We start from the raw sequence: 22,324 nt of genomic DNA on the forward strand, positions 1-22,324 counted from the left end.
CGGCGGTTTGCTCGGTGGGGTGGAGCTGGGTCAAGGGGCCACCCTGCATGGGGCAGCCCAAGGTGTCCCCCTCCTTTCCTGGGGAAGAGGTTCTGCTGCAAGACTGGAGCCCAGGCAGGGCCTGGCACCCCCCGGGCAAACCAGCAGAGCTGACCCTTGGTGACACTCGGCTCATCAGCATCCCTTGAAGAGTAAAAACTCAACAGAACAAGCAGGAGCCGGTAGGACAGCGCAGGATGAAGGTCCTTGTTCCCGGTGGGGAACGCAGGGACCAGCGCAGCCTCTGCTCGGGCACGTCCCCGGTGCTGTGCCAGCAGCTCTCTGTGAGGCTCCGTCCCAGCAAAGCTGGGGACAGCCGCGGCCCCTTGGGACAGGAGCTGAGCCGGGGTCCTGTGGTTCCCACGGGTGGGGGAGGGGGGCAGCTGCTGTTGGGGGCAGTGAGGCAAAAAAGCATGTGTCATATTAATTTTTTTTATTAAAGTCAGTTAGTTTTTCCTCTTTATATAATAACCTTTTTCCTCTAGGCACAATACAATACAAGGACTCTGTATGTTTGACACAATGTACAGAAACTTCAATAATCTACAACTGCTCAGGTAAGTTACAAAAACCTCCATGTTACACCAGCTACCTGCCACAGCCATTATTGTACAAGAAAACAAAGAGGGAACCTGGGGGTTAAGACTGTACAAAGATCTCTGCACTGAAATAAAACATTGTACTCCTTTAAAAACAAGACAGGTAGAAGAGCTGGCTGAGCTTGCGGGGAGGCAGGAGGGTCGGGCCCCAGCCGGCCGGTGGCTCTGTGGGGCAGGGAGGGCTTCGGAGGCCGGTTCCCGTCCAGCGGCCGGACGGCAGCGGGGCCCGAGCGACCTCGCGACGCCTGTTTGGGGTGGGGGGGGCGGGAATGAGGCCAAACCCTGGCCCCCCGTGTTCACACCAGTGCAGGGGATGGATGAGGTGCTGCAGGATCCGTTTCTGTACCGCGATTTCCCCCTTTGCACCGACACCGTGACAGCAGTGAGCAGGGATGTGGCAGCGGGTGTGGGACGTGCAGCCCCCTCCCCCCAGCAGCTGCAGGGCAACCCTGGCCTGAGAGTGGGGGGACGGGGGGCTTGGGGAGGGGGAAGAGCCCCCAGGCGGTGGGGAGAAGAGGGCAGCGCTGTGCAGTGCCCCCCAGGGTGCTGCCCCCTCCTTCCCGCAGCAGGACCTGGGGTGGCAGGAGGGAGGTGACCTGTGCAAAGAGACCGGGTGGCACCTGCCACCACCGCTGTGCCCGGCCGTGTCCCAGCCCCGGCGTCGCTGCCGGTGGGGACCCTCAGCCGTGGTGGCCCCAGCTGCAGCCGAGCAGGACCCCTTGCCTCACCCCCCGCTACGCAAGGGGCCACCAAGGAAGCTGCAGCCTTTGGCACCTCCCGCGGGGAATGTGCCCCCTCCGTGACAGCCTGACCCTGGAGGTAGAGCCTGTGCCCCAGCCAGGCCAGGGAGCCCCTTTGTCACAGCCTAAGCAGGGACAGGCCTGCTGGGAGCAGAGCGGCCACGTCCCCGTCCCCTCCCGAGACACAAGAGTCCAGCGCCTGCAGCTACAAGTGCCACCATCGCGGGGAAGGCAGCAGCCACGCTCACTTGTTCCTGTGCAAGTCGGGGACAGACGAGGCTCAAGGGCTGGGACGCCGGCCGGGCAGGATGGTCCCTCCGCCAACCCCGGCAGCCCGAGCTGCAGCAAAGACGGGAGCGAAGCCCAGGACACGCTGCAGCCAACTACTGCGCCGCGGGGCAGCGGCGCCAGGCCGGGGGGAGCAGGGCTGGTTCTCTCCCTCGTGGGTGCTCTGGCAGACATGCAAGCGGTGGGGAGGCCGAGGCAGGCAGGCGGCTCCCGCTTTCTCCAGCAGCACGGGGTGGGGTGGAGGCGAGGTGCAGCCTCTGGCACCGGCTGGCGACACCCCTGCTGCTGCCGCAGAGCCGGAGCGAGGAGGGGTGCAGAGGGCACACAGTAACGACAGGGCTCAGACAGGCCGGGGAGGACAGAGCAGGACAGGCTCCTGCCTGCACGGCCCCCGAGCCTGCTTCAACGCGAAGAATTCCTCCACTCCACAGTCCTACCGTCGTGTAAGATACCGATCCTGCCCCCGCTGCTGCCCGGGGGTGCGTGGGCGCAGGCTCCCCCGCACAGCACCCCTGGCAGGGGGGAAGGCAGGCCAGCTCCTCCTCGCCAGTCAGTCACAGCCCCGGCTCGGACGCGAGCCTGGGCCCTGCCTCTGCCCCACGTGCTGGGGCGCAGGAGACGCCGTGCCTGGAATAGAGGCTCCTCTGAGCCGGTCTCACGCGTCGGACAAGCAGCTCTGGATGCGGTCGATCCACTGCTGGGCCAGCTGCACATCCTGGGCGCAGAAATTGTAAACTCGTTTCGTCGTCTTCAGCTGCAGGGGAGGAGGGAGGAGGTGAGCGGGGCCGGGCGGCTGCGCCTGGTGAGCCAGCAGGGCCCGGTGCTGCCGGAGCGACCGGCTGGGCTCCGCGGCGGGGCCAGGGGCTGCCGAGCTCCTCGCCCGAAGGCGCAGCTCAGCGCAACGACTCACATCGAAGAAGGCTTTCTCGTCCACCGTCTTGGGGGCCCCCATGGTGGGGGTTCCTGGGGTGATGGACTCCACCTCGGCCAGGTCAATGACGCCTTTGCACTCCGTGTCCATCCGGCTGTCGTAGTACCGCAGCTGCGGGGAGACACCCGCGCTCAGCGCTCACGGCTGGGAGGGAGGGAGGGAAGGACAGACCCCGGGGCTCGCCCGCCCCTCGGTACCTGATGTTTGGTTTTATCCAGCACGAACCAGCGAGGCTTCCAGGGTTTCATGAAGGCTCCTTTCTTGTACAGCGACCCCTCGTAGGACCTGCGGGGCCAGGCAGCGCGTTAGGGCCGAGAGCAGTTCGGTCTGCGGCGCGTCTGCGGGGACGAGCAGCGAGCGGGGTCCGAGCTCCGCAGAACCCACGCGCCTTCACCCCTCCCCGGAGAGGGACCCCCCCTCCCAGCGCCACCCCCAGCCCCGCGCCTGCCTGTTCTCGCTCTCCGACATCTGGAACTGGCTGTAGAGCGTGCTGGTGCTCTTGCGGCCGCCCTGCTTCCCGCTGGACGGGGTGGAGGTGCTGCTGGTGTCGCTGTCGAGGCTGAGGTTGAGGGTAGAGCCCACGCCGCTCTCCTGCAGGTAGACGCCCAGCGAGCGGCGGTGGTGGGAGAGGCCGGAGGACATCAGCAGGGAGCTGGGGGTCTGTGGGGAGCAGGAGGGCACAGCGTGAGGGGGAGGATGGCCCCGCGGGCACGCCCAGCCCGGGGGCCGAGCACCAGCACCCCCCTCGTCGGCCCCGGGTTGCAGGAGCAAACGGCGCCTTCGTTCGGGGCGCCCTCGGGCAAAGCCAACCCCCCCTCCCGCCGTCACGCAGCCCCCCGACCTACCCGGCTGCCCTCCTGCCGCGCCTCGGTGCGCTGGGAAGCTTTGACCTTGTCCCACGTGTCCTTCCAGCGCTCCGGGACCTGCCCCAGCTCCATCTCCAGGTTGTGCAGCTCCTGCGTTGGGGCGGGGGGGATTCAGGCATCAGCCCAGGAGGGGACAAGGCCCCGGGAACTGCTGTCCCTGTCCCAGGGGCTCAACCGACTTCCAACCCTGCCACCACCCTGTCCCACCGTGTGCCTGCGGCCACGTCCCACCCCTGGGGACACCGCGGGGAGGACCAGGCCCGGGCCAAACCCCGGCGGTGCCGCCGCCAGCCGCGCTCACCTCCAGCAGTTTGGAGATGGCGTCGGGCTCCACGCGGCCGCGGTTGTCGTAGCACGGCCAGATGATCTTGCGCTTCGTCTGGAGGGCACTGGTGTCCTGCCGGTCCGGCTCCTCCACGTGCTCCGGCTGCCCCTGCGCCAGCTCCCAGTCGTAGGAGGGACCCTCGGAAAGCGTCTCCTCCGTGTAGTAGTCCCAGACCTTCAGGTTGGAAATGTTGCTGTACGGCCGGAGCACCTGTGGAAGCAGCGGGGTGACGCTCGGGAAGGGAAGCGGCAGCGTCCAGGCAGGACAGGGACGGCCCGTCCCGATGGGAAACGAGCCCCTTCCCACGGAGCTTTCCCCCAAGGGCGACGCTTTCCGCCCGGTGAGGAGAGGCGGCGGAGGCCGGCGGGCCGCGGGCTGGTCGGGGCAAGGCCGTGCCGGGGCGGAGGAAGGCAGAGCCGCTCCCAGCGCGGTCCGAGGCCGGGCCCAGGCCAAACGCGAGCTCGGAGCAGCTCGGCCGGCTGAGGCCTCCCCGAGGAAGGATGCCCCCAGCTTGTGGCGGGGAAGAGCCCAAAACGAGCCCCCGGCAGCTCCAGCTCAGGATCCCCCGCTCTGCCCCAGCCCCCTGCAGCCCCCCGACTCCCGCAGGGACGCAGCTCTCGGGGTCCCTGACTCTGCTCGTGCCCCTCGAGGCGGTGGGACCCTCCCCAGGGCGCCGGTGCAGGAGTCGGGCAAGAGCACCGCGGTGGGTGAACGCCGCGGCCCAGCCGACACGGGGCTGCTCACTCGGCCCCGCGGGGAAGGCTGACCCAGGGCAGGAGCAGAGCTCTCACCTCCCCATCCTCAGGGGCATACATGTAGTTGAAGAAGACGGGGGCTTTCTTGTTCAGCCGGTCGATGTAATCCCAGATGGACTTGTAGACCTGCTGGCTCTTCCGCTCGCCCTTCTCCTCGTACAGGAGGCCTGCGGAGAAGGCAGCGGGGAAGGGGCGTTATTTGGGGCAAGGCACGGGGCTGCCGCCCGCTGCGGGCCCCGCGCGCCGCCCTCACCCAGCTCGATGCGCTCGTAGTCGGAGTCCAGCAGGAACGTGCGGAAACGGTTGGAAATGTAGTGGTAGCTGAGGAACTTCAGGTAGTACTGGCTGAACTCGAACTCCATGGGGAACTGCAGGTGGATCTGCAAGGCGCAGCGCGGGTGAGACCTCCCGGGACCCACAGCCTGGCTGGGGACTCGTTCCCCGCTGCCCGAGGAGCCAGCCAGCCCCGGCGCTCGGGGAGAGCCGGCCGGTGCAGAGGCGGCGGCCGAGGCGCTCGCTCGGAGCTCACCTGATGGACGCAGTCCAGGAACTGCAGGAAGATGGGGGCAAAACCGCTGCTCTGGCCGGCCAGGGTCTGGGCCCCGCGGTGGCTGAAGCGGTGCCCGAAGGACAACCACTCCTTCTCCACGAGCAGGCGGAAACCCTCCAGCGTCCGGTAGTAGGGGTCCGACAGCAGCTGCACCAGGGAGACCACCTGCAGGGACACGGGGGCTCGAGACGCTCGTGGGGAGACGGCCCCGGGCAGCCGTCGCGTCGGGGCAGCCGCAGGGCTCCTACCTGCGTGGTGATGTCCCAGCCGTCTTCCAGGCTGACCAGCACGGAGGAGCCCGTGTCCAGGAGCTCCACCACCAACACCGAAATCTGCAGGATCTTATGGATCTGCCAACGGAAGGGCCAAGAGTTACTCGGGTGCAGGAAACTCGTCTGCTGGGCGCCGGGCAAAGCGATCCTTCCTCCTGGGAGCGGGTGAGCCCAAGGAAGCAGAGCACCGGGGTCACGCAGGGCCACGATACGCCACCCCCACGGCCGGACACCGCGCAGCACCCTTCGTCTGTGCAAGGCCTGTGGGGCAGAACCCCCGCAGCACAAGCAGCGCCGGGGGTCCCTCGCTCCCTTCAGCAGCCAGAGGGTCCGGTCCCACCGCAGCTCTGTGGCGGAACGAGCCCTGTGGAGCAGCAGCCACCCGGGTCACCCTGGCTACCGCTGGCACAGCCTCGTACCAGCCCCTCAGGGCGTTCTGCCCTCCTGCGGGTGCTGCCCGGCTCCCCCAGCCGGCAGCTGCCCCAGCACTCGCGGCTCACGCCCAGCACCTCCGAGCAGGACTCCGGACCGTTCTGTCCTGGTTCTCCTGCCCCCCGCTCTGTGCCGCAGCGATGCTCTGCAGAGGGCGCCCGGACCCCCGCGCTCGCTTTGCCAGGAGGGTAAGAGCACCTGCCCTTGAGCGACAGCCAACAGCGAAGGCTCCTTCCGTGGGGACAGACCAGGGCCCCTCCAGGCTTTGGGGGACGACTGACCTGGGACAGCCACTCGGACTCCTCCAGGGACCGCAAGTAGGCGACGCTGGGGTCGGTGGAGGGGCAGCCGGGCACGCAGGCCTTCATCAGCTTCTTGAAGCTGGCCTTCACCTGCCGCACGTCGAACACCTCGATGGGAACCACCTCCCAGTGCTGCAGCGGGTCCGGTTTCACCCCCTGAGGGAGGGAGAGCATCAGCGCCGTCCCGAGCCGACCCACCGCCACCCCCTTGTCCCCCTCCCTGCCCCGAGGAGGCTGCTGCCAGGCGCCGGGGTCACCTTCAGCTGCGACTTGTCCCCGATGATGTAGAGCGAGGCGCGGTGCTGGCGCAGGAAGCTGGCCTCCGCCGGGGTGCCGTTGTGCTGGGCGCCCAGCAGGTCCTTCCCGGCCAGGCGCGACCCGATCTCCATGTTCAGGGCGTAGCTGCTCACGCGCCCGCTGGCTCGGATGCTGCCCCACTTGCCTGCGAGACAGCCCGCCGTCAGGCCGGGGGGCACCGGCTGCCGCGGGGGCTGCGCCGGCATCCACGACCCCCGCCCCCAGCCGGGCTGGCACAGGGAGGCGAGCAGCTCGCCACGAAAGCAGCGGCCGAGCTGCCGTCACCCCGCAGCCCAGCGCCCCGGGAAGGTGCTGGGAACCAGGTTTGCTTTCGCTCCTTCTCCTTGCTGGGCGCTGCAGGACATCGTGCCCGGCGGATCCGGACACCGACCCCGGCGTCGCCGTGCCCCCACCACCTGCGCAGCGGCGCCGTCCCCAGACCTGCGCCCGCGCTGCCAGGACCTGCCCCTTTCCCTGCCAGCCAGACCCCAGCCCCGGCCACCGCCAGCCCAGCACCAGCAGATGCGCAAGGAGCCCAAAGCAAACCTGAGAGGAGGGTGCGGGACGAGGCGGGGACAGGCCCGGTACTTACCGCTGGCACCACGAGCTGGGCCAAGCCAGCGACATGCCGGGTGGAGGCGTTAGCGGGCTGAGGTGGGGTGTTACTGGGGCATTAGTGGTGTGATGGGTGGGAGTGCGTGTGGGGGGTCAGTCGGTGAGGTTAGCACCCGGGTGGTGGTTAGGCGGGCGGCGGTACCGTACCTCGGGGCGTCTCGCGGCCCTTCGGCGACACGCACTTGGGGGTGGAGAGAGTGATGACCCTAGCTCTGTGACCGAGCCCTGAGAGCACAGGACGAGAGCGACCTCAGCGAGGGCGCCGGGGGGCGAGGCGGACCCACGCTCTCGCCGGGCGAGACCCGGACGGAGCGACCGCAGCCACGAGCGGGACGAACGAGATGGCTCTGGGGTGCGCTGCAGCGGGTCCCTCCCTCCCTCCCTGCGGCTGCCCCGCAGCAGAGAGCTCGGGGGGAGCGAAGGGGAAGCGTCTACTCTACAACGGCTGCCCCGAGCCGGGGGGGGCCTTCGCCAGGCCCCCACGAGGCAGCGTTCGCCCGCACGTCCTCACCTCCGCGGCTAATAGTACCGGGCCCATCGTCCTTCCCTCCCATCACCTGCTTCATGAGCGATCCCAGCTTAGGCTGCCTCTTGTCGGAGAAATCTGTAGCACCAACAAAACGTCAGCTCTCGGCCTCGCTGTGCTGCTCCGGAGGGGCCCTCCCGCCTTTGCCACCCCACGAGTGCTCGGGAGGGAAGGGGGGGGAAAAAAGAGGCCGGAGAGGAAGCGGCAGCAAGCGGGAGGGCCCGGGGCCGGGAGCAGGAGGCCAGCATGCGGGAAGCGCCTTCCAGCTGGAGCCCCGGCGACAAGGCACCCGGTGCAGCGGGGGCTCGGCCCTCCCGCAGCTCTGCCGTGGCTCTGCGGCTCCCTTGCCACCCCGCCAGGTCACTCCTCTGTCATCCCCACTGCTGCTCTGACCCTCCCCTCCTTCAGCCGTGGCTCTGGGCACGTCCTCCCACGCCAGGGGAGAGGCCTCAGAGGGGCTTTCGGGAAGTCCTCTCCTGCCCAGGCTGCAGGGAGCCCCTGGCTGGGTTCCCCCACAGTCCCTCTGGCCCCCCGCCGGTCACCTCGGCAGCAACAATGGGGTGGAATGGCTGGGGCAGAGGATGAACGGCACCGGAGCGCGGCAGGGCAGCGACAGGCAGCTCTGAGGGCAGCTGCTCGCAGAGCGAGGGAGGCAGAGACTTACCGAGGCTTCCTGCGACAGACCCCCAGCACCGCTGCCCGCGGCGCCGGGGCACGGACGGTGCCGAGACCTCGGCCGGCGGGGGCTGCCCCCACCCCGGCCGCAGCGAGCGCCCGGATCCGAGCACAGGCTGGGGCTCCCAGTGCTCGCAGGTCCGGGGCCGCTGGGTTTCCCGAAACCCATCCCCACCACCAGGCCCAGCCAGCGCCGGGAGCTCTGGAGAGCACACCGGGAAGGTTCTGCTGCCGCCTCTGATGCGGGCGACCGGGGCCAGCAGCTCGCCGGGGCCAGCAGCTCGCCCGGCTGCCCAGGGACCGCCAGCACGCCCCACGGCCGGGGCCCCCCGCACGCCAGCACGAGCCCTCCCGCGCCCCCGCAGCCCGTGACCCGGCTCCTCACCTGAGCTGCTCATGTGCGCGGAGGTGAAGCCGCTCAGCGTGTTGCGCCCGCTGGCGTCGGCGTAGTGCGGCATGGAGTTGATCACGGCCTGCAGGTACTTCTCCTGCTCCAAGCTGGTGGAGTCCGTCTGCGAGGGGCCTAGGAGGAGAGAGCCACCGGCATCACCGCTCTGCCAGCAGACCCGAGGAGGGGTGCGCAGCCCGCCCCCGGCACGGGCGCTGCCCAGGGGCGGAGGGGGACGGGCACCTGCGGTGGGGGCGTTCTGGGACTTGAAGAGGCCCACAACGCCTTTGCCGTGCAGCCCCCCCGAGCGCAGCAGCACGGCCTTGGTGCGGGAGTTCCGCCAGCACACCACGGGGAAGCGGTTCTGGCGGTAGCAGCGGGAGATCCGCTGGATCGTGTTGTCCTGGATGCTCTGCGGCACGATGAGCAGCCCGGGGTAGCTGCGGGAGAAGAGCGGAGGCTCTGCAGAGCCCAGCGGGGCGCCAGCGTGAGCCTGCCCCCCACCCCCCCCCGGCTCCCACAAACCAGGCGAGACCCCCGCTGTCCCCTCCTAACCCCGCGGACCCCCCCCGCTCGGCCGCGGCCCCGCCGAGGCTCACCTCCGGCAAATGGCGTACATGCGGTTCACGGTGGAGATGCGGAAGGGCTCGTTCTTGGAGCGGGTGAGGCTGCTGCTGAGGGTGCCCAGCCCCAGCCGCTGGTAGTCGCGGCAGCAGGCTCGCTCCACCAGGTGGTTGATGGTCATCTTGTCCGAAGGTCTGATGGTGGTGGTGGGGGTCAAAGTGCTTCTGTCCATCTCTTCAGACACTGCGGAGGCAAAAGGGGAGTCTGGGTCCGCTCTCGGCACGGACACGGCGTCCCAGGGGCAGCTGGAGGAGGCGGCCGGGCTGGAGGCATCTCCCAGCCCAGCCGAGACAGGACGGGGCAGGAGCTCCCTCCCACCACCGTCACCTGAAAGAGAAGAGCTCTGCTGCCCCGTCCAAAGGGCTGGGCACGGGGCTTTGGGGCAGGAGCCTCTACGTGTGAGGTTACGGGGACCAAGAGAAGCCCGCTGCCCGGCTGCTGCCCACAGAGTCGATTTCACACCACCTGATGCCACGGAGAGCCGCGGAACAGCCCCACACGGATCTGTCCACAGCTGCTCCGCCACATCGCCCCAATCTCCCTCACAGAAGGGCAACCTCCTGGGAGAGGGGGGCAACACAGGCAAGACCTCGGCTCCAGCGAGGCTTTCAGCCCGGGGACACTTCCATCCCAGCAAAACCCTTGCCAGGTGGACACAACCTCTGGGGGCCGCTCTCGGCCGGCAGCTGTCCTAGCGCTCCGAGTGCACTTCCTAACGCCAGAACTGGAGGACAGTGCTGGATCTCACCGGCAGCTCTCTTCTGGGCCCGAGGGCTGCTGGTGTTTTCGCTAATAAGCAAGGTGTGTGGCAGAGCTCGAGCTGAAAAGCGCTGCAAAGCACCGGGGGAGCGAACCAAAGCAGCAGCAGCCCAAGCACCGCGGTGAACCGGAGGAGGGACTGGTGCCCGCAGAAACGCCGAACCCCATCCAGGCCGGCTCCTCCGACAGCCCTGCCCGCCGTGACCTGCAGCGCAGAGCACTCCCGTCCCTTCCAGCCCTCTCAAACCAGTCGAGCTCTTCTCACGTCTATCCTGACCTGCCGGGTCGCGGCTTAAACCTGCGACTTCTCCTCTGAGGAGCCGAGGCCCCAGAGCACACAGCTCCCTCCTCTCCGCAGGGCTCCCGAGGTATTCACTGGAAGTACGCTGAGCGGCTGACTGGCCACCACCAGCAGACAAGAGCTGGTGGACGGCTGAGAACTGGGAGAGGCGACCCCGGTGGCAAACCCAGGGAAGCTCCCGCGCCTGCTCTCCTGCAGCGTGACGGCCCAGCCCTCTCCCCGCTGGAAGATGCTGCTGCTCCAGCGAACGCATCGCTCCCCACGGCCTCCCTTCCCTGCTCGGGGTGCTCCCAACCTGAGATCTCATCCTCGTTGTCCTCTGGGAAGTGCTGGCTGCTCCGCTGCTCCCATGTGGGCGGCGTGTACTTCTTCCGCGTCACGTACTGGCGGCCGATTGTTTTCTTGGCGTTTTTCACCAGGTTTTTGGAGAGCGTCCTGGAACGAGAGGAGAGGTTGAGGCCGGCTGATGCCGCACGTGCACGACCACAGCCCGGCGCGGCCAGAAGAGCAGCCCCTGAAGGGTTAGAGACACCAACGCTGCCACGCCGAGAGCAAAGCAGAGACAGGAGCGTCCCTCACCACCGCCCACAGGCGCGGGGGTCAAAGTCGCTGTCACCACAGCAGGGGGGATGTCCCTGCTCGCTCCCTGGCAAGGAGGAGCTGGCTCCTCGGCTGTCGGAGGGCACCGAGCCGGAGGCAGAGCCTGCAGCGCTCGCCTTCCCCTGGGGGGACCCGGGTGCCCAGGGAGGCCGGAGGGGGCAGGAGGCCGAGCGGGCGCCCAAGCCTCCGACCCGAGGGGACACCAGCCTTGTGCCGGGCTCCAACGCCATCACCTCCCCATCGGAGCTCCCGCAGGCAGCCATCTGGCCCGTCCCCGTCGGAGCTGGGCTCCAGCTCGGGGCAAGGGCCAGGGGATGCACCGCAGGGATGCTGCCAGCCCGGCCCCGTGTCCCCCAGGGCTGCTCCTCCCCGGGCAGGGGACAGGCAGCTGGCGGGAGGTGACCTGATGCCACGTAAGGGACAGGGAGAGCACGGCTGGGCTCGGCCACTCCCGAGGGCAGCCTGGGGAAAGCAGGGAAGGGAGGAGACCTCCCCAAACCCACAGAGGATTAGGCTGCACGGTCAGAACAGGCTCTGCACGACGGAGCTCCAGAAGGCAGGAACGGCCTGCCCACGCTCAGGACCTGGCGCTTGTCACCATCTTGGTGAGCCCCTGGGCTCGAAGGGGAGCAGGTTAAGGAGACGTGGGATATACATCAGCGAGGGAAGGGGCCACGGCCAGCCCAGGAGAAGAGCTGCGCCGATGCAAAGACTCCAAGAAATTCACCTTATTGGGGCAGGGACCAAAGTGAGACTAGGAGGTGCCTTGGTTCGCTTTGTGAAGCAGATGGTGAGGAATCCAACTGCTCCCCACATTTACCAAGGGAGGGAAAGCCTCAGGACCGAGGAAGAATGCTGTCCTGAGAACGTACGGCTCGGGTACGGGGGCTAGGAACAGGCGGGCTGCCTAACCGGAGGAATGAGATTTGCAGGCAGTGTGGGGCACTGGAAGCAGACTCGGAGGGGGGTGACAAAGCAGATCTCGCCAGTTCAGACAGACTTGTGAGACTGTGCCCAGGCCTGGAGCTGGACCCGGCAGCTCTAGAGGTCTCCGGAGGTTAGTGGTACAGGCACAGCTCGCCCAGCACGTCCTGGGATCCACCAGAGCACCAGGATGACCGCCTGCCCGCCCGCCCGCCCGCCTCTGGAGGCCGCAGTGCTGCGACGGTGAGAGCGCACAGCGCAGCCCTGAACGCCAGGCGGGCAGCCTGGAAAGGGGCGTTCCCCGAGTGCCAAGCCCACAGCCCAGGTGGCATGCAGAGCGGGTGAGAAGAAACCCTGGGAGCAGTGAAGGCTGCAGCCGGAGCCAATGCCACCTCGCAAGCTCCCGCCCAGGGCGAAGGCATCTTACGTGGTTGAATGGCCAAGGTGCCCAAGGGACATGACCCCCACTGTCAGGCCCTGGAACATACCGGTCACCTGCTGGGAGCTGAGTCACAAACACACGGGAGAGACGCTTAGACTCCAGGGCACACCAAGCGCCAGCGCAGCAGCACCCAGAGCATCGCTTATCGCCGCCACCCAGCGCAGGCGCGGGGGGTGCCGCAGGCCAGCACCACGCACACAGCTCCGCCGCTGCCCCGCAGCGCTCCCCGTCCTCCAGCACAGCAGGGGCTGCTCTCTCGTGCCCCCCTGCAACCTCTCCCACGAGACGCCTCCTCGGGGCTTGCGCTCTTTTGGCCTGGCCAAGGGGGCAGGGAACGCCCCTGAAACAATGCCCGGCTTCCCAGGTCTGACCAGTCCTCTGCGGGGGGCGAGGAGACCGCTGCCGGACACGCAGCACGTCCCCTCCCCAAGCCAGGCGGGACCCTGGGCCAGGAGAGCTCTGAGCTCGGCAGCACGTCCCCCCCCAAAGCCAAGTGGAGACCCTGGGCCAGGAGAGCGCTGAGCATGGGAGGCTCAGGGACCCCCGACCTCCTGTGCAGGAATCTGTGCCCCAGCTTTCCTCGAGCGACCCCCGCTCAGCAGCTCTGCTGGGCGGGCAGGAGGAGGGAGAGGAGGAGAAGCCCTGCAGCGCCTGGGAAAGGGTCAAGCGCAGCCCACGTGCGGCTCCCCCCATGGGACGGGTACCTGAGCGAGGGGTTCTTCTCCTTGGTCTTGGGCTGCATGGCTTGCTTGGGCGACTGGCCCACGGTGAAGGCGAAGGTGCCACGCACGTGCTGGGGGTAGCGCAGCTTGTGCAGGTGCTTCCTGAAGATCTCGGCGCTGTCTGAAGCCACCTCCTCGTCGAAGGCGATCTTCAGCAACTGCGGGAAGAGCAGAGAGCAGGCGGGAGGGTCGGTCACGGCGTGGGCCGGGGGACTGCGAGCGGCTCCTCTTCCCACAGCACGGGGCAGAGCTCAGATCCCGGTCGGGAGCAGGGGCCGCAGGCCGGGCTGGGAGGCTGCCCTGTCTGTCCCTCTGTGCCAGTTACTCTGTCCCACAGCCCTTCCTCCTGGAGACCGCTCCGTACCCGGCACTGCTGCTCCCGATGTCCCTGGCGCCCGCTCGCTGCGGCTCTGAGCACGCAGGAAGGGCAGCAAGGAGCAGACGGCGTGGTTTAGGTGCTCTCCTCCCAGCGCTGCTCTACCTCCACAAGTCTCTCAAAGACGTAAAAAGCTGAGTAACTACTCGTGTTGTGACATCTCTCCCTGCTGTATTTCTCTCCCCCAAGACCTGCTACAAGGTTTTGCAGAACCACCTCCCACGGCGCCGTGTGGGGACGTCTCACACCTTTCTCAGCCACTGGAGCAGCTGGAAAGGAGCCCCCAGCTAAGGAGCAAGAAGTTGCTCCTGTGTACAACAGGACTGTGACTGGAGCAGCTCCCTGTGAGGACAGGCTGGGGGAGTTGGGGGTGTTGAACCTGGAGAAGAGAAGGCTCCGGGGAGACCTTAGAGCGGCCTTCAGTGCTGAAAGGGGGGGTACAGGAAAGGTGGGGAGGGACTCTGGATCAGGGAGGGGAGTGATGGGCTGAGAGGTGAGAGTTTCAAACTGAAAGAGGGGAGATTGAGATGAGATCTTGGGAAGAACTTCTTCCCTGTGAGGCTGGTGAGGCCCTGGCACAGGCTGCCCAGAGAAACTGTGGCTGCCCCCTCCCTGGCAGCGCTCAAGGAGCAGAAACCTGCTCTAGTGGAAGGCGTCCCTGCCCGTGGCAGGGGGGTGGGACTGGGTGGTCTTCGAGGTGCCTTCCAACCCAAACTGTTCTGTGACTCTATGGACCACAGTCTACTCCCTCCTCCGCAAGGGGGGCTCTGGCTCTGTCCCCTCAGCTGCACTGTCACCTGCTACAGAGGTTGTCTCTGGTCCCGTCAGCAAACTACCCCCAAACCATGTCAGCCTGGGCAGCCAGTGCCTCGTCCCGAGGGTCGGTGCCAGCCACGGCCACGCACCCGCAGCCCCAGGCAGCCTCACCTGGAATGTGCACGAGCGCAGCTGCAAGCCCTCCTGGATGAACTGATCCACCTGGGCCTGGATATTGATCTTCTTCTCTTTGGTCAGCGAGGCGATGGGGAAGGACCGGATCACCACCTGCTCCCCCACTGGGCACAAGCATGGGAACAGGTCAGCCACATCCCGCTGCCTCAGCCCCGGCCGCACCGGGCCGCCCTCGGTGGCCAGCACCGCAGAGAGCCCCGTGGGATGAAACAGGCTAGCCATACTACAGCCAGCGCACGGCGACTTGTAGATGGTGCCCAGGGATGGGCATGAGCAACTTCTCATCTACCACAGGTGGAGAGCAAGAGCAACCACCTCCTTCGTAGTACTGGGAGCAACCACCGAGCTCGCGGTGGCTGCAGCGAGGCCCAGCGCTGGCTGGCCGCTCACCCAAGGCCTTATCAGCAGCTCCTGCAGCAAGACGAGCTGCAGCCACCGCTCCAGGAGAGCTACCGGCCACCTCCTCCCCGCCAGGCACCACCAGCCCCTGAGGACAGACGCCGCGGTGCGCTCACCCAGCGGGTCCGTGGGAGTGCCTTTGAAGATGATGCGGTAGGTGGTGAGGAAGATGGCTCCTTCCGCGGGGAGCAGAGGGGGACCACCAATATTCCCTCCAGCGGCTTCTTCCCGTCCATCGGGCATGAGGTACACGCGGAGCCCTTCCATCACACACTCCTCACCCACCAGCAGGTTGGGGCGCAGCAGCTTTGGCTACGGGGATACACGGTGGGAAGTTCAGGCCCGTGCGGGCTGCGGGAGGGGACCCGAGAGCCCCCCGCCCCAGCACCAGCACCTCCCCCCGCCCGGGTCCACACCTTCTGGATGGGAGGAAGCCTCTTGCTCTCCCTGTGCACGGCATCCAGCGTCTCTATGTGCATCTGCACAATATCTGCGGACAAACATGACGTTGGAGACCGCGAGCGAAGCGCTGTCCGACACACCACCCAGCGGGCTGCCAGCCCGCCCTGTAAGCGCCCCGTGCGCCTTCTCTGGGTTTTCCCACCGCTTCCTGCAGAACCACCCCCTGAGCAGACCCCCCCGTGCTGATCCGGAAGGATCCCCAGGGAGACCACACAATCCCCCGCGCTGCTGCAGCGCGCGTTTACCAGGGATCATGACGTGCAGCCCCTTGAGGTGCTCGTTGGTGACCCCGCTCTCGGTGCAGACTTTGTCCACAAAGCGGTTGATGAATCGCACCACGTAGTTGGCCACGTCGGAGCTCTCGGCATCCTCGAACCCGCTTTCCGTGTCGTAGCTCTCCGCCACGCTGCCCGCGATGCTGCCGCGCAGGAGGAGGGAAGGGTTAACCCGGAACATCTCCCCTCGGCTGCAACCCACGCCAGGCAGAGCCCGAGAGCGCTTCCACTCTTGAGAGGAACCCAGGAGAGCTTCCACCCCTGGGCACTGCAACCCGCACCCATCCTGACGGCAGCGGCAAGACCCAGACACCCCAGGTGCCGCACCGAGGAGCTGCCGCCCCCAGCTCAGGCTGCCCCGGGGTCCCCGCAGCACGGCCCCGCCGAGGTCCCCAGCCCCGCTCACCTGTTGGTGACAAAGCTGTTGCTGACACTCTCCACGTCCCCCAGCCCAGAGCTGCGGAGCAGGCGGTTCTTGCTGGTGTCGAGGGGCAGCAGCAGGTAGCTCATGCGGTTGGCGTAGTGGATGGCCTGGCTGAAAACAGTGCTCTCCTCCTTCTGGATCAGCTCCTGCTGCTTCTCTCGGCTCATGGTGGGCCAGAGCCTCAGCTGCTCCGAGGCTATCTCCAGGGCAGACTTGGCTTCCTGCGGCCCCTCCGGGCTCTCCTGAAGGGGTTGGAAGGAGATGTCAGGGCTCTGCACGGACAGGAGACCTGCCAGCCTTCACCCCAGCGCTCCCCCAGGAATCTCCCGGAACCAGCAGGCAGCCCCTCAGGCTGGTTCCACATCCCCACCCACCCGCGGACCTTTGGGGCAGAGCTGCTTCTGCGCAGCGGCTCTCCAGGGACACGGGCACCGCTGCCACCTCCTCACCTCGTCCGTGTGGTTCTCCTCGTTGCTGTCCAGGTACAAGGCTCGGATGTGGTTCTGCACGTCGCAGTAGAACATGGCCTCCCAGAACTGGATGTTGGTCCACACCACATGCTCCTGCACGCAGCTGTAGGCAAACTGCGTGATGCCCGGGCTCAGTTTCTGAGGAAGCAGAAGGTGGAAGAGAGTTTCATCACAAACACGGCCTTTGGGCCAAGCCCTCCTCTCCAGGCAATCCTTGCTCTAGCCTGCTGCTGGGAAAGGCGGGAGGGACACTTGCATCAGAGCTCCCCCGGGCATTCCTTGCAAACTCTCCTCAGATCCCCCCAGTGCCCATCCCGAGCCCCGCAGGGCCTCATGCTACAGACGCTTTACGGGAGGCAGAATCTTCTCTCAGCCCAGCTGGACCAAGCTGGCACTTCAGAGCAGCCCCGATTTCTGAGCACCCTTCCCAGAGTGTGTTCCAGCCATCCTGGGAGCCTTGGGCCCAGAGACCGGCACAGCCAGCCTGGCCGAGCTTGCGAGTGGCTGGAAGCTACTGGTCAGGAGAAGCACCGAGGGGACAACCTGCCCTCGACCTGCTGCAGCGCTGGCTCTCCGTCCTTCAGCCTGCCAGCCTCTGCGGCCTCCGAGGAGCTCCGAGTCGGCGCGGGCCGTACCGGGTCAGGGCGGTGCAGGTACTCACTCGGCAGAAAGCGGTGACCAGCGGCAGGAGAGCGGCTGCGATCCCGTGCTCGTCCATGGCCGTGCAGTCCTGGGGAGGAGAGCGGAGGTTGCAAGAGGGTTCACTGCAAGACCCCCAGCCAGAATCACAGAATGACAGGGGTTGGAAGGGCCCTCTGGAGACCACCAGGTCCAACCCCCTGCTAAAGCAGGTTCACCCAGAGCAGGTCACACAGGATCGTGTCCAGGTGGGTTTTGAATAGCTCCAGAAAACGAGACCCCACAGCCTCCCTGGGCAGCCTGTGCCAGGGCTCTGCCACCCTCAAACCAAAGAAGTTTTTCCTCATCTTCAGGCAGAACTTCCCGTGCTCCAGTTTGTGCCCGTTGCCCCTTGTCCTGTCACTGGGCACCACTGAGAAGAGCCTGGCCCCATCCTCTTGACACCCCCCCTTGAGATATTGATAAGTGTTGATAAGGTCCCCTCTCAGCCTTCTCCAGGCTAAGGAGCCCCAGGTCTCTCAGCCTTTCCTCGTAGCAGAGATGCCCCAGTCTCCTCATCATCTCCACGGCCCTCCACCGGACTCTCTCCAGTAGCTCCTTGTCCCTCTTGAACTGGGGGGCTCAGAACTGGACACAGCACTCCAGACGTGGCCTCACCAGGGCAGAGCAGAGGGGGAGGAGAACCTCCCTCGACCTGCTGGCCACACTCTTCTCCATGCACCCCAGGATGCCATTGGCCTTCTTGGCCACAAGGGCCCGTTGCTGGCTCATGGTCATCCCATTGTCCACCACAACCCCCAGGTCCCTCTCCGCAGAGCTGCTCTCCAGCAGGTTGACCCCCAGCCTGGACTGGTGTGTGAGGTTATTCCCCCCACCGTGCAGGACCCCACACTTGCCCCTGTTAAACCTCATCTGGTTCCTCCCCGCCCAGCTCTCCAGCCCGTCCAGGTCTCGCTGAAGGGCAGCACAGCCTTCTGCTGGATCTGCCCCTCCTCCCAGCTTCCTATCGTCACCAAATCTGCCGAGGCCACGCTCCGGCCCTCCATCCAGGTGGGTGAGGGATGTATTGAGCAGGACAGGCCCCAGCACTGACCCCTGGGGAACACCGCTGGCCACAGGCCTCCGGCTGGACTCAGCCCCACCGATCACAACCCTCGGAGCTCTGACCCGCTCCGATCCCTGCGCCACGCTGTCTCCCACAAGACACGCTCTCCCCAGCCCTCTCCTACCTGCAGGCAGCAGTTCATCATGCGGATGATGAAGTCGAACTGCTGGTGATCCAGCACGGCCCGGTTCTGCTGCACGTGCAGGTTCAGCTCCTGGGTCAGGCAGTGCCTGGCTGCTCGGCCCTTCATGGCGCGCAGCACCGCGGGGAATAACTGCCGGGGAAAGGAGGAGTCACGGGGTAGAGAGACGGGAGCCAGCGGGGCTCCGCTCAGACGGCGAGTTCAAGGGCAGCCCACAACGAGGGGGTGCAGGAGGGGCTTCACACTCCGGCTGCGCTGGCCGACACCGGGGTGTTTACAGACGGCTCATCCGCACTCGGACGTGGAGGCAAACCAGAGCGAAACCCCCCGTCTGGCCAGCTGGAGCACAGCCCCCAGAGGTCCCTGCTCAGCAAGGCCGGGGAGGACCCCAGCCCGGTTACCTCCACGGGACAGACCCTGGGGGGCACTGGGAGACGCAGAAATAGCGCCGAGCTGGTGCAGTGCAGCGATCGGCCAAAAGCCCAGGGACACCAGGAGGAACAGGGCGGAGAGGGGAACGCGTGGCACAGAGCTGGTCAGCAGAGACCGGGACGTGGGCAGGGAACGTCCTCTCCAGCCCGCCACGGAGGAGAGGCAGAGCAACCCCCCCCCCCTCCCCTCCACCACCAGCTCCTCGGGAGCCCCTCTCACCTTTTTGGCTTCTAACATCTTGTTCTCAAAGACGTAGGAGATGCAGTTCCTGACCACCTCCAGGCGACGGGCGCTGTTGGCCAGGGCGTTGCCATTGCGCTCCATGATGGCAGCTGGCGAGAGAATCGCCTGTTAGTTCAGCCAGGGCAAGGCTTCACCCCGGGGTGGCGAGAGACGGGTGCCCCCTCCCCTGCAGGGAGGCTCTAGGCTCCAAGAGCTCATGCTGGAAGGACGCTGTGGGGTCTTCAGCTGTCCCCTCATGCTGGCTGACAGACTCTAAGGAGCTCTAAGCAGCCCATGGGGCAGAAGCTAATGGGGACGGTGCCAGTGCTGCTGCTTCTCCAGGGCACATTTTGCTCATGTGGGACCCTCGGACATGGCAGCGACACCAGGGTAAAGCCCCTCCCAAGCGGGGTTCCTCAGCGCAGGGAAAGGCCCCCTGCGCACACGTACCAATGGGGGGTCCCGACGGCACCATGCATTTCTTCTCCGCCTTCACGGCAGGAGGAGCCGTCTGCAGCTTGGCAGTGGCCTGGTCAATGATCCACTGCACCGTCCCCTCATCCAAACGGGGAAAAGGCTTCTGGTGGAGGCGCAGGTGACAACCTTCCGTGGGCTTCTGCACCTTGTGCATGGTCACCGCGGGGTACGGGTTCTCCTGGCACAGCAAAGAGAGTTTCCCTTCAGGCAGGCGGACATCGCGCGTCCTCTCCCAGGGCAGGAGCCCCAGCGAGGGATCCTTCAGCAACCTCTGCCGCTCTGAGGCCAAACGCTCTCCCAGCTGGTATCTACAACCCCCAGCAACCTGCAGCCCCGAGGGCAGGCTGGCTGGGGAGCAGTGCAAGGACAGCTCGCTTGGGCCCCGAACACAGCGGCGAGCAAAGCGCCATTCAGGAGCTCCGTCCTGACACGGCCGAGGGCCCCGCCGGCGCTGCTCTGCTGGCCTGCCCTGGCTCAGACACCAGGCGGCTGCTCGGGAGCGAAGCCGCGGAGTGCCTGATGCTCAGGCCACCCCAGCCTGAGGAACCTCGTGCCTGGGAGCAGCTCTCGCCGGGCCAGACACTTCTGGGCCCATCAGCAGGTGCCCCGCCACAGGTGACAGCGCAGGGTGGCACACGACGGCGAGAGCGTACGGAGGGAGGACAGGCCGAGCGGGGCGCCGACCCAGGCTCTCCCTGCCCCGTACCCTGCTCCGAGCAGCTCCAGCGCTCGGGGCCTCTCCAGGACTCACGTTTTTGTACAGTTTCTCCGCCAGCTCCTTGATGTGCCGCAGTATTTTCTGCTTGTTCCCCTCTTCCGCACGCATGCGCTTCACTTCGTAAGCCACGAGCTGGGAGCAGGAGAGACGGGTGAGAGGCGCAGCTGCCTGCTGGGCAGGACCCGGCCACCCTTCCCGTCCCCCGGCTCCGTCCCCCAGCGCAACGCTGCAGCTGGAGGGTCACGGCAGACCCCCCCGCTCAGTCCCTCGAGGGGCAGGGAGAGCCGAGCGGAGCAAGGACGCGCGGGGCAGGGGCGTGCTGCTCCCAAACCGCCGCTTACCTCATCAAACAGGTCGATGGAGCGGTACGGGGCCCCCCGCTCGGTCACGAAGCCAGCGAACGCCATGCCCTCCAGCACCTTGGTGAGGAAGTCATCCTCCGTCAGCCCCCTCTGCCCAAGGAAGGCTGCCTGGAAGAGGGGAGAGCGCTGTCAGCAGCACTGGCCAGGCATCAGTCGTCCCGGCTGAGGTGGCGGCGTGGGTGACACCACGACCGCAGCGAAGGACAGGCGCCCGCACAGCAGTGGGACCCCACCGTCTCCTTCCCCGTCCCGTGCAGGCACAGGGACAGGCTTTGCACCAAAACCCGCGCCTCTGGCCCGTGGCAGAGGCACAGCTGCAGCAGGACGTGCTCGGTGGCAAGCGAAGAGCACCAGCATCGGCCCCTCGGGAGAAGCAGTGTGACGAGGACCTCACCCTGGACCACGCTTGTTCAGCCCACCTCGTCCCCAAATGTGGCTTTGAAGGAGCCTCTCACCAGCACCACCAACAGAGCCCAAAGCACCAGGTCCCCTGCGCCTGCATCAAGCCCTCAGGACTCCGCTCCCCTCGGCAGACGAGCGTGGGAGCTCACCCCACCCGAGCGCCACCGGCTGCGGCACACCACGAGCCGTCAGGAGCGGCCGGTGGGGAACAGCTTTTGCTCCCCCAAACGCCCTCCCCTGCTCGCTGCACACCGACTCACGACGGTGCTACGGCAGGGACCGCTCGCCCACGGCCCCGATGACACTGCGGACCTCCGGGTCACCACGCCACCCACGCTCGCCGCTCTGCGGAGGAGCTGGACCAGCCCCTTGCCAGGGGAAGGAGCCGAGAGGTGCAGAGCACCAGATCACAGACTGCTGACTCCCGCAGCCCTAAACCTGCTGTGAGGCCTGGATGCTGCTAAATAAGTGAAATTCAGGCTATTTTGTACCGCATACCATCGCTGCACAGAAGGATTTCATTAAACGGAAGTCTGCTGTACTTTATTCGGTTTATAGCCGTTCTGTGCAAGGGCATTTCTCATGTTTACCGCGTGTTTACGGTTTTATGGAACGACCGAATCTTTGTTGGAATCTTTGTCGAGCACAAAAACACAGCTCGAAACCCTTACGGACGCGCCGCTGACTCGAGATGTCAGAGACCAGAGCACACTCGACAGCTGGTGACGCTCACGTGCGCTCTCCTGGCTCGCTTTTGGGGGTACGAGGTGTCGCCCCCCCTGACCTCGCGGCGGGCTGGGCAGAGCGGGAAGGTGCAGGCAGCAGGAAGGCTCCTCCCTGCCCGACCTCGGCGACGTCGAGCGCGCAGCGGGGAGGGCACGGCTGCGGCAGGGCTGTGCTCTCTCCCTCTGCTCTCGCTCCCCGTCCCGCTGCCTTCTCCTGCGCTGGGTCTCCTCCACGGGTGCCCGAACACTGCTAGCTCTTCCCTGCTCTCCCTGCCCTGCCAGGTCCAGCGAACAGCCCCGAAGGGCCGGGGAAGGCTGGCTCTGCCTCCTTCCTCTCCCCAGATCTTCAGAAAATCCCCAGCCGCAGGGCAGGACGGGAGGGACACCCTCCGGGAGCCTCGAAGGCGGCCTGCCACCAGGCAGCGGGGACGCCAGCCGCAGCGCCTCTGAGCGCAGACGGGCATAAGCAGGGAAGCGCTGCCGGACCCGCCAGACCTCGGGAGGGTCAAGGACAAACAGGGGCTGCAGGCGGACCCGGGAGCGATGTCACAGAGGCCACTCGCTGGAAACACACGGCTGTCCTCGAGATATGGCTGCGCTTGTGCCGGCCTCTTCACAGACCGACTCATCCCAACCTCCGCCCCACCCTCCTGAAGAGTTATCCCACAGGAGAGCGGGAAAACTTAACTCTGCCGCCTGGGCAGCGGGCGGTGGAGCAGCGGGAGCCGAGCCACGGCAGAAACACGGCCCCTGCCCTCCCTCGCTGCCCAG

At 66.6% G+C, this 22,324-nt stretch overlaps 1 protein-coding gene across 2 annotated transcripts in view; it reads right to left on the reverse strand.

Moving 5' to 3' along the window:
• Nucleotides 1–2,064: 2,064 nt before the first annotated feature.
• The window catches only part of SBF1 (SET binding factor 1), an 82,187-nt gene continuing 61,927 nt past the window's right edge, over nucleotides 2,065–22,324 (reverse strand). The window contains exons 12-43 of one of the 2 annotated variants that reach the window (XM_086481208.1): nucleotides 20,406–20,534; nucleotides 20,098–20,196; nucleotides 19,320–19,524; nucleotides 18,867–18,979; nucleotides 18,198–18,347; nucleotides 16,991–17,059; nucleotides 16,309–16,467; nucleotides 15,842–16,101; nucleotides 15,406–15,578; nucleotides 15,115–15,188; nucleotides 14,815–15,010; nucleotides 14,276–14,403; nucleotides 12,955–13,130; nucleotides 12,236–12,313; nucleotides 10,580–10,719; nucleotides 9,200–9,407; nucleotides 8,844–9,040; nucleotides 8,598–8,735; nucleotides 7,523–7,615; nucleotides 7,159–7,236; nucleotides 6,357–6,541; nucleotides 6,079–6,255; nucleotides 5,342–5,443; nucleotides 5,073–5,258; nucleotides 4,797–4,923; nucleotides 4,580–4,710; nucleotides 3,765–3,998; nucleotides 3,443–3,553; nucleotides 3,046–3,257; nucleotides 2,795–2,882; nucleotides 2,577–2,708; nucleotides 2,065–2,420 (exon numbers count right to left, since the gene is read on the reverse strand). In XM_086481208.1, coding sequence (XP_086337334.1) covers nucleotides 2,322–2,420; nucleotides 2,577–2,708; nucleotides 2,795–2,882; nucleotides 3,046–3,257; nucleotides 3,443–3,553; nucleotides 3,765–3,998; nucleotides 4,580–4,710; nucleotides 4,797–4,923; nucleotides 5,073–5,258; nucleotides 5,342–5,443; nucleotides 6,079–6,255; nucleotides 6,357–6,541; nucleotides 7,159–7,236; nucleotides 7,523–7,615; nucleotides 8,598–8,735; nucleotides 8,844–9,040; nucleotides 9,200–9,407; nucleotides 10,580–10,719; nucleotides 12,236–12,313; nucleotides 12,955–13,130; nucleotides 14,276–14,403; nucleotides 14,815–15,010; nucleotides 15,115–15,188; nucleotides 15,406–15,578; nucleotides 15,842–16,101; nucleotides 16,309–16,467; nucleotides 16,991–17,059; nucleotides 18,198–18,347; nucleotides 18,867–18,979; nucleotides 19,320–19,524; nucleotides 20,098–20,196; nucleotides 20,406–20,534 — 4,647 coding nt within the window. In that variant the 3' untranslated portion in view covers nucleotides 2,065–2,321. The remainder of the gene's footprint in view (nucleotides 2,421–2,576; nucleotides 2,709–2,794; nucleotides 2,883–3,045; nucleotides 3,258–3,442; nucleotides 3,554–3,764; nucleotides 3,999–4,579; nucleotides 4,711–4,796; nucleotides 4,924–5,072; nucleotides 5,259–5,341; nucleotides 5,444–6,078; nucleotides 6,256–6,356; nucleotides 6,542–7,158; nucleotides 7,237–7,522; nucleotides 7,616–8,597; nucleotides 8,736–8,843; nucleotides 9,041–9,199; nucleotides 9,408–10,579; nucleotides 10,720–12,235; nucleotides 12,314–12,954; nucleotides 13,131–14,275; nucleotides 14,404–14,814; nucleotides 15,011–15,114; nucleotides 15,189–15,405; nucleotides 15,579–15,841; nucleotides 16,102–16,308; nucleotides 16,468–16,990; nucleotides 17,060–18,197; nucleotides 18,348–18,866; nucleotides 18,980–19,319; nucleotides 19,525–20,097; nucleotides 20,197–20,405; nucleotides 20,535–22,324) is intronic. The other variant, XM_086481211.1, reaches the window with a different exon arrangement.

Source organism: Leptosomus discolor, chromosome 1 (assembly GCF_034619465.1).
Source record: "Leptosomus discolor isolate bLepDis1 chromosome 1, bLepDis1.hap2, whole genome shotgun sequence".
In the NCBI taxonomy this organism is placed as follows: domain Eukaryota; kingdom Metazoa; phylum Chordata; class Aves; order Leptosomiformes; family Leptosomidae; genus Leptosomus; species Leptosomus discolor.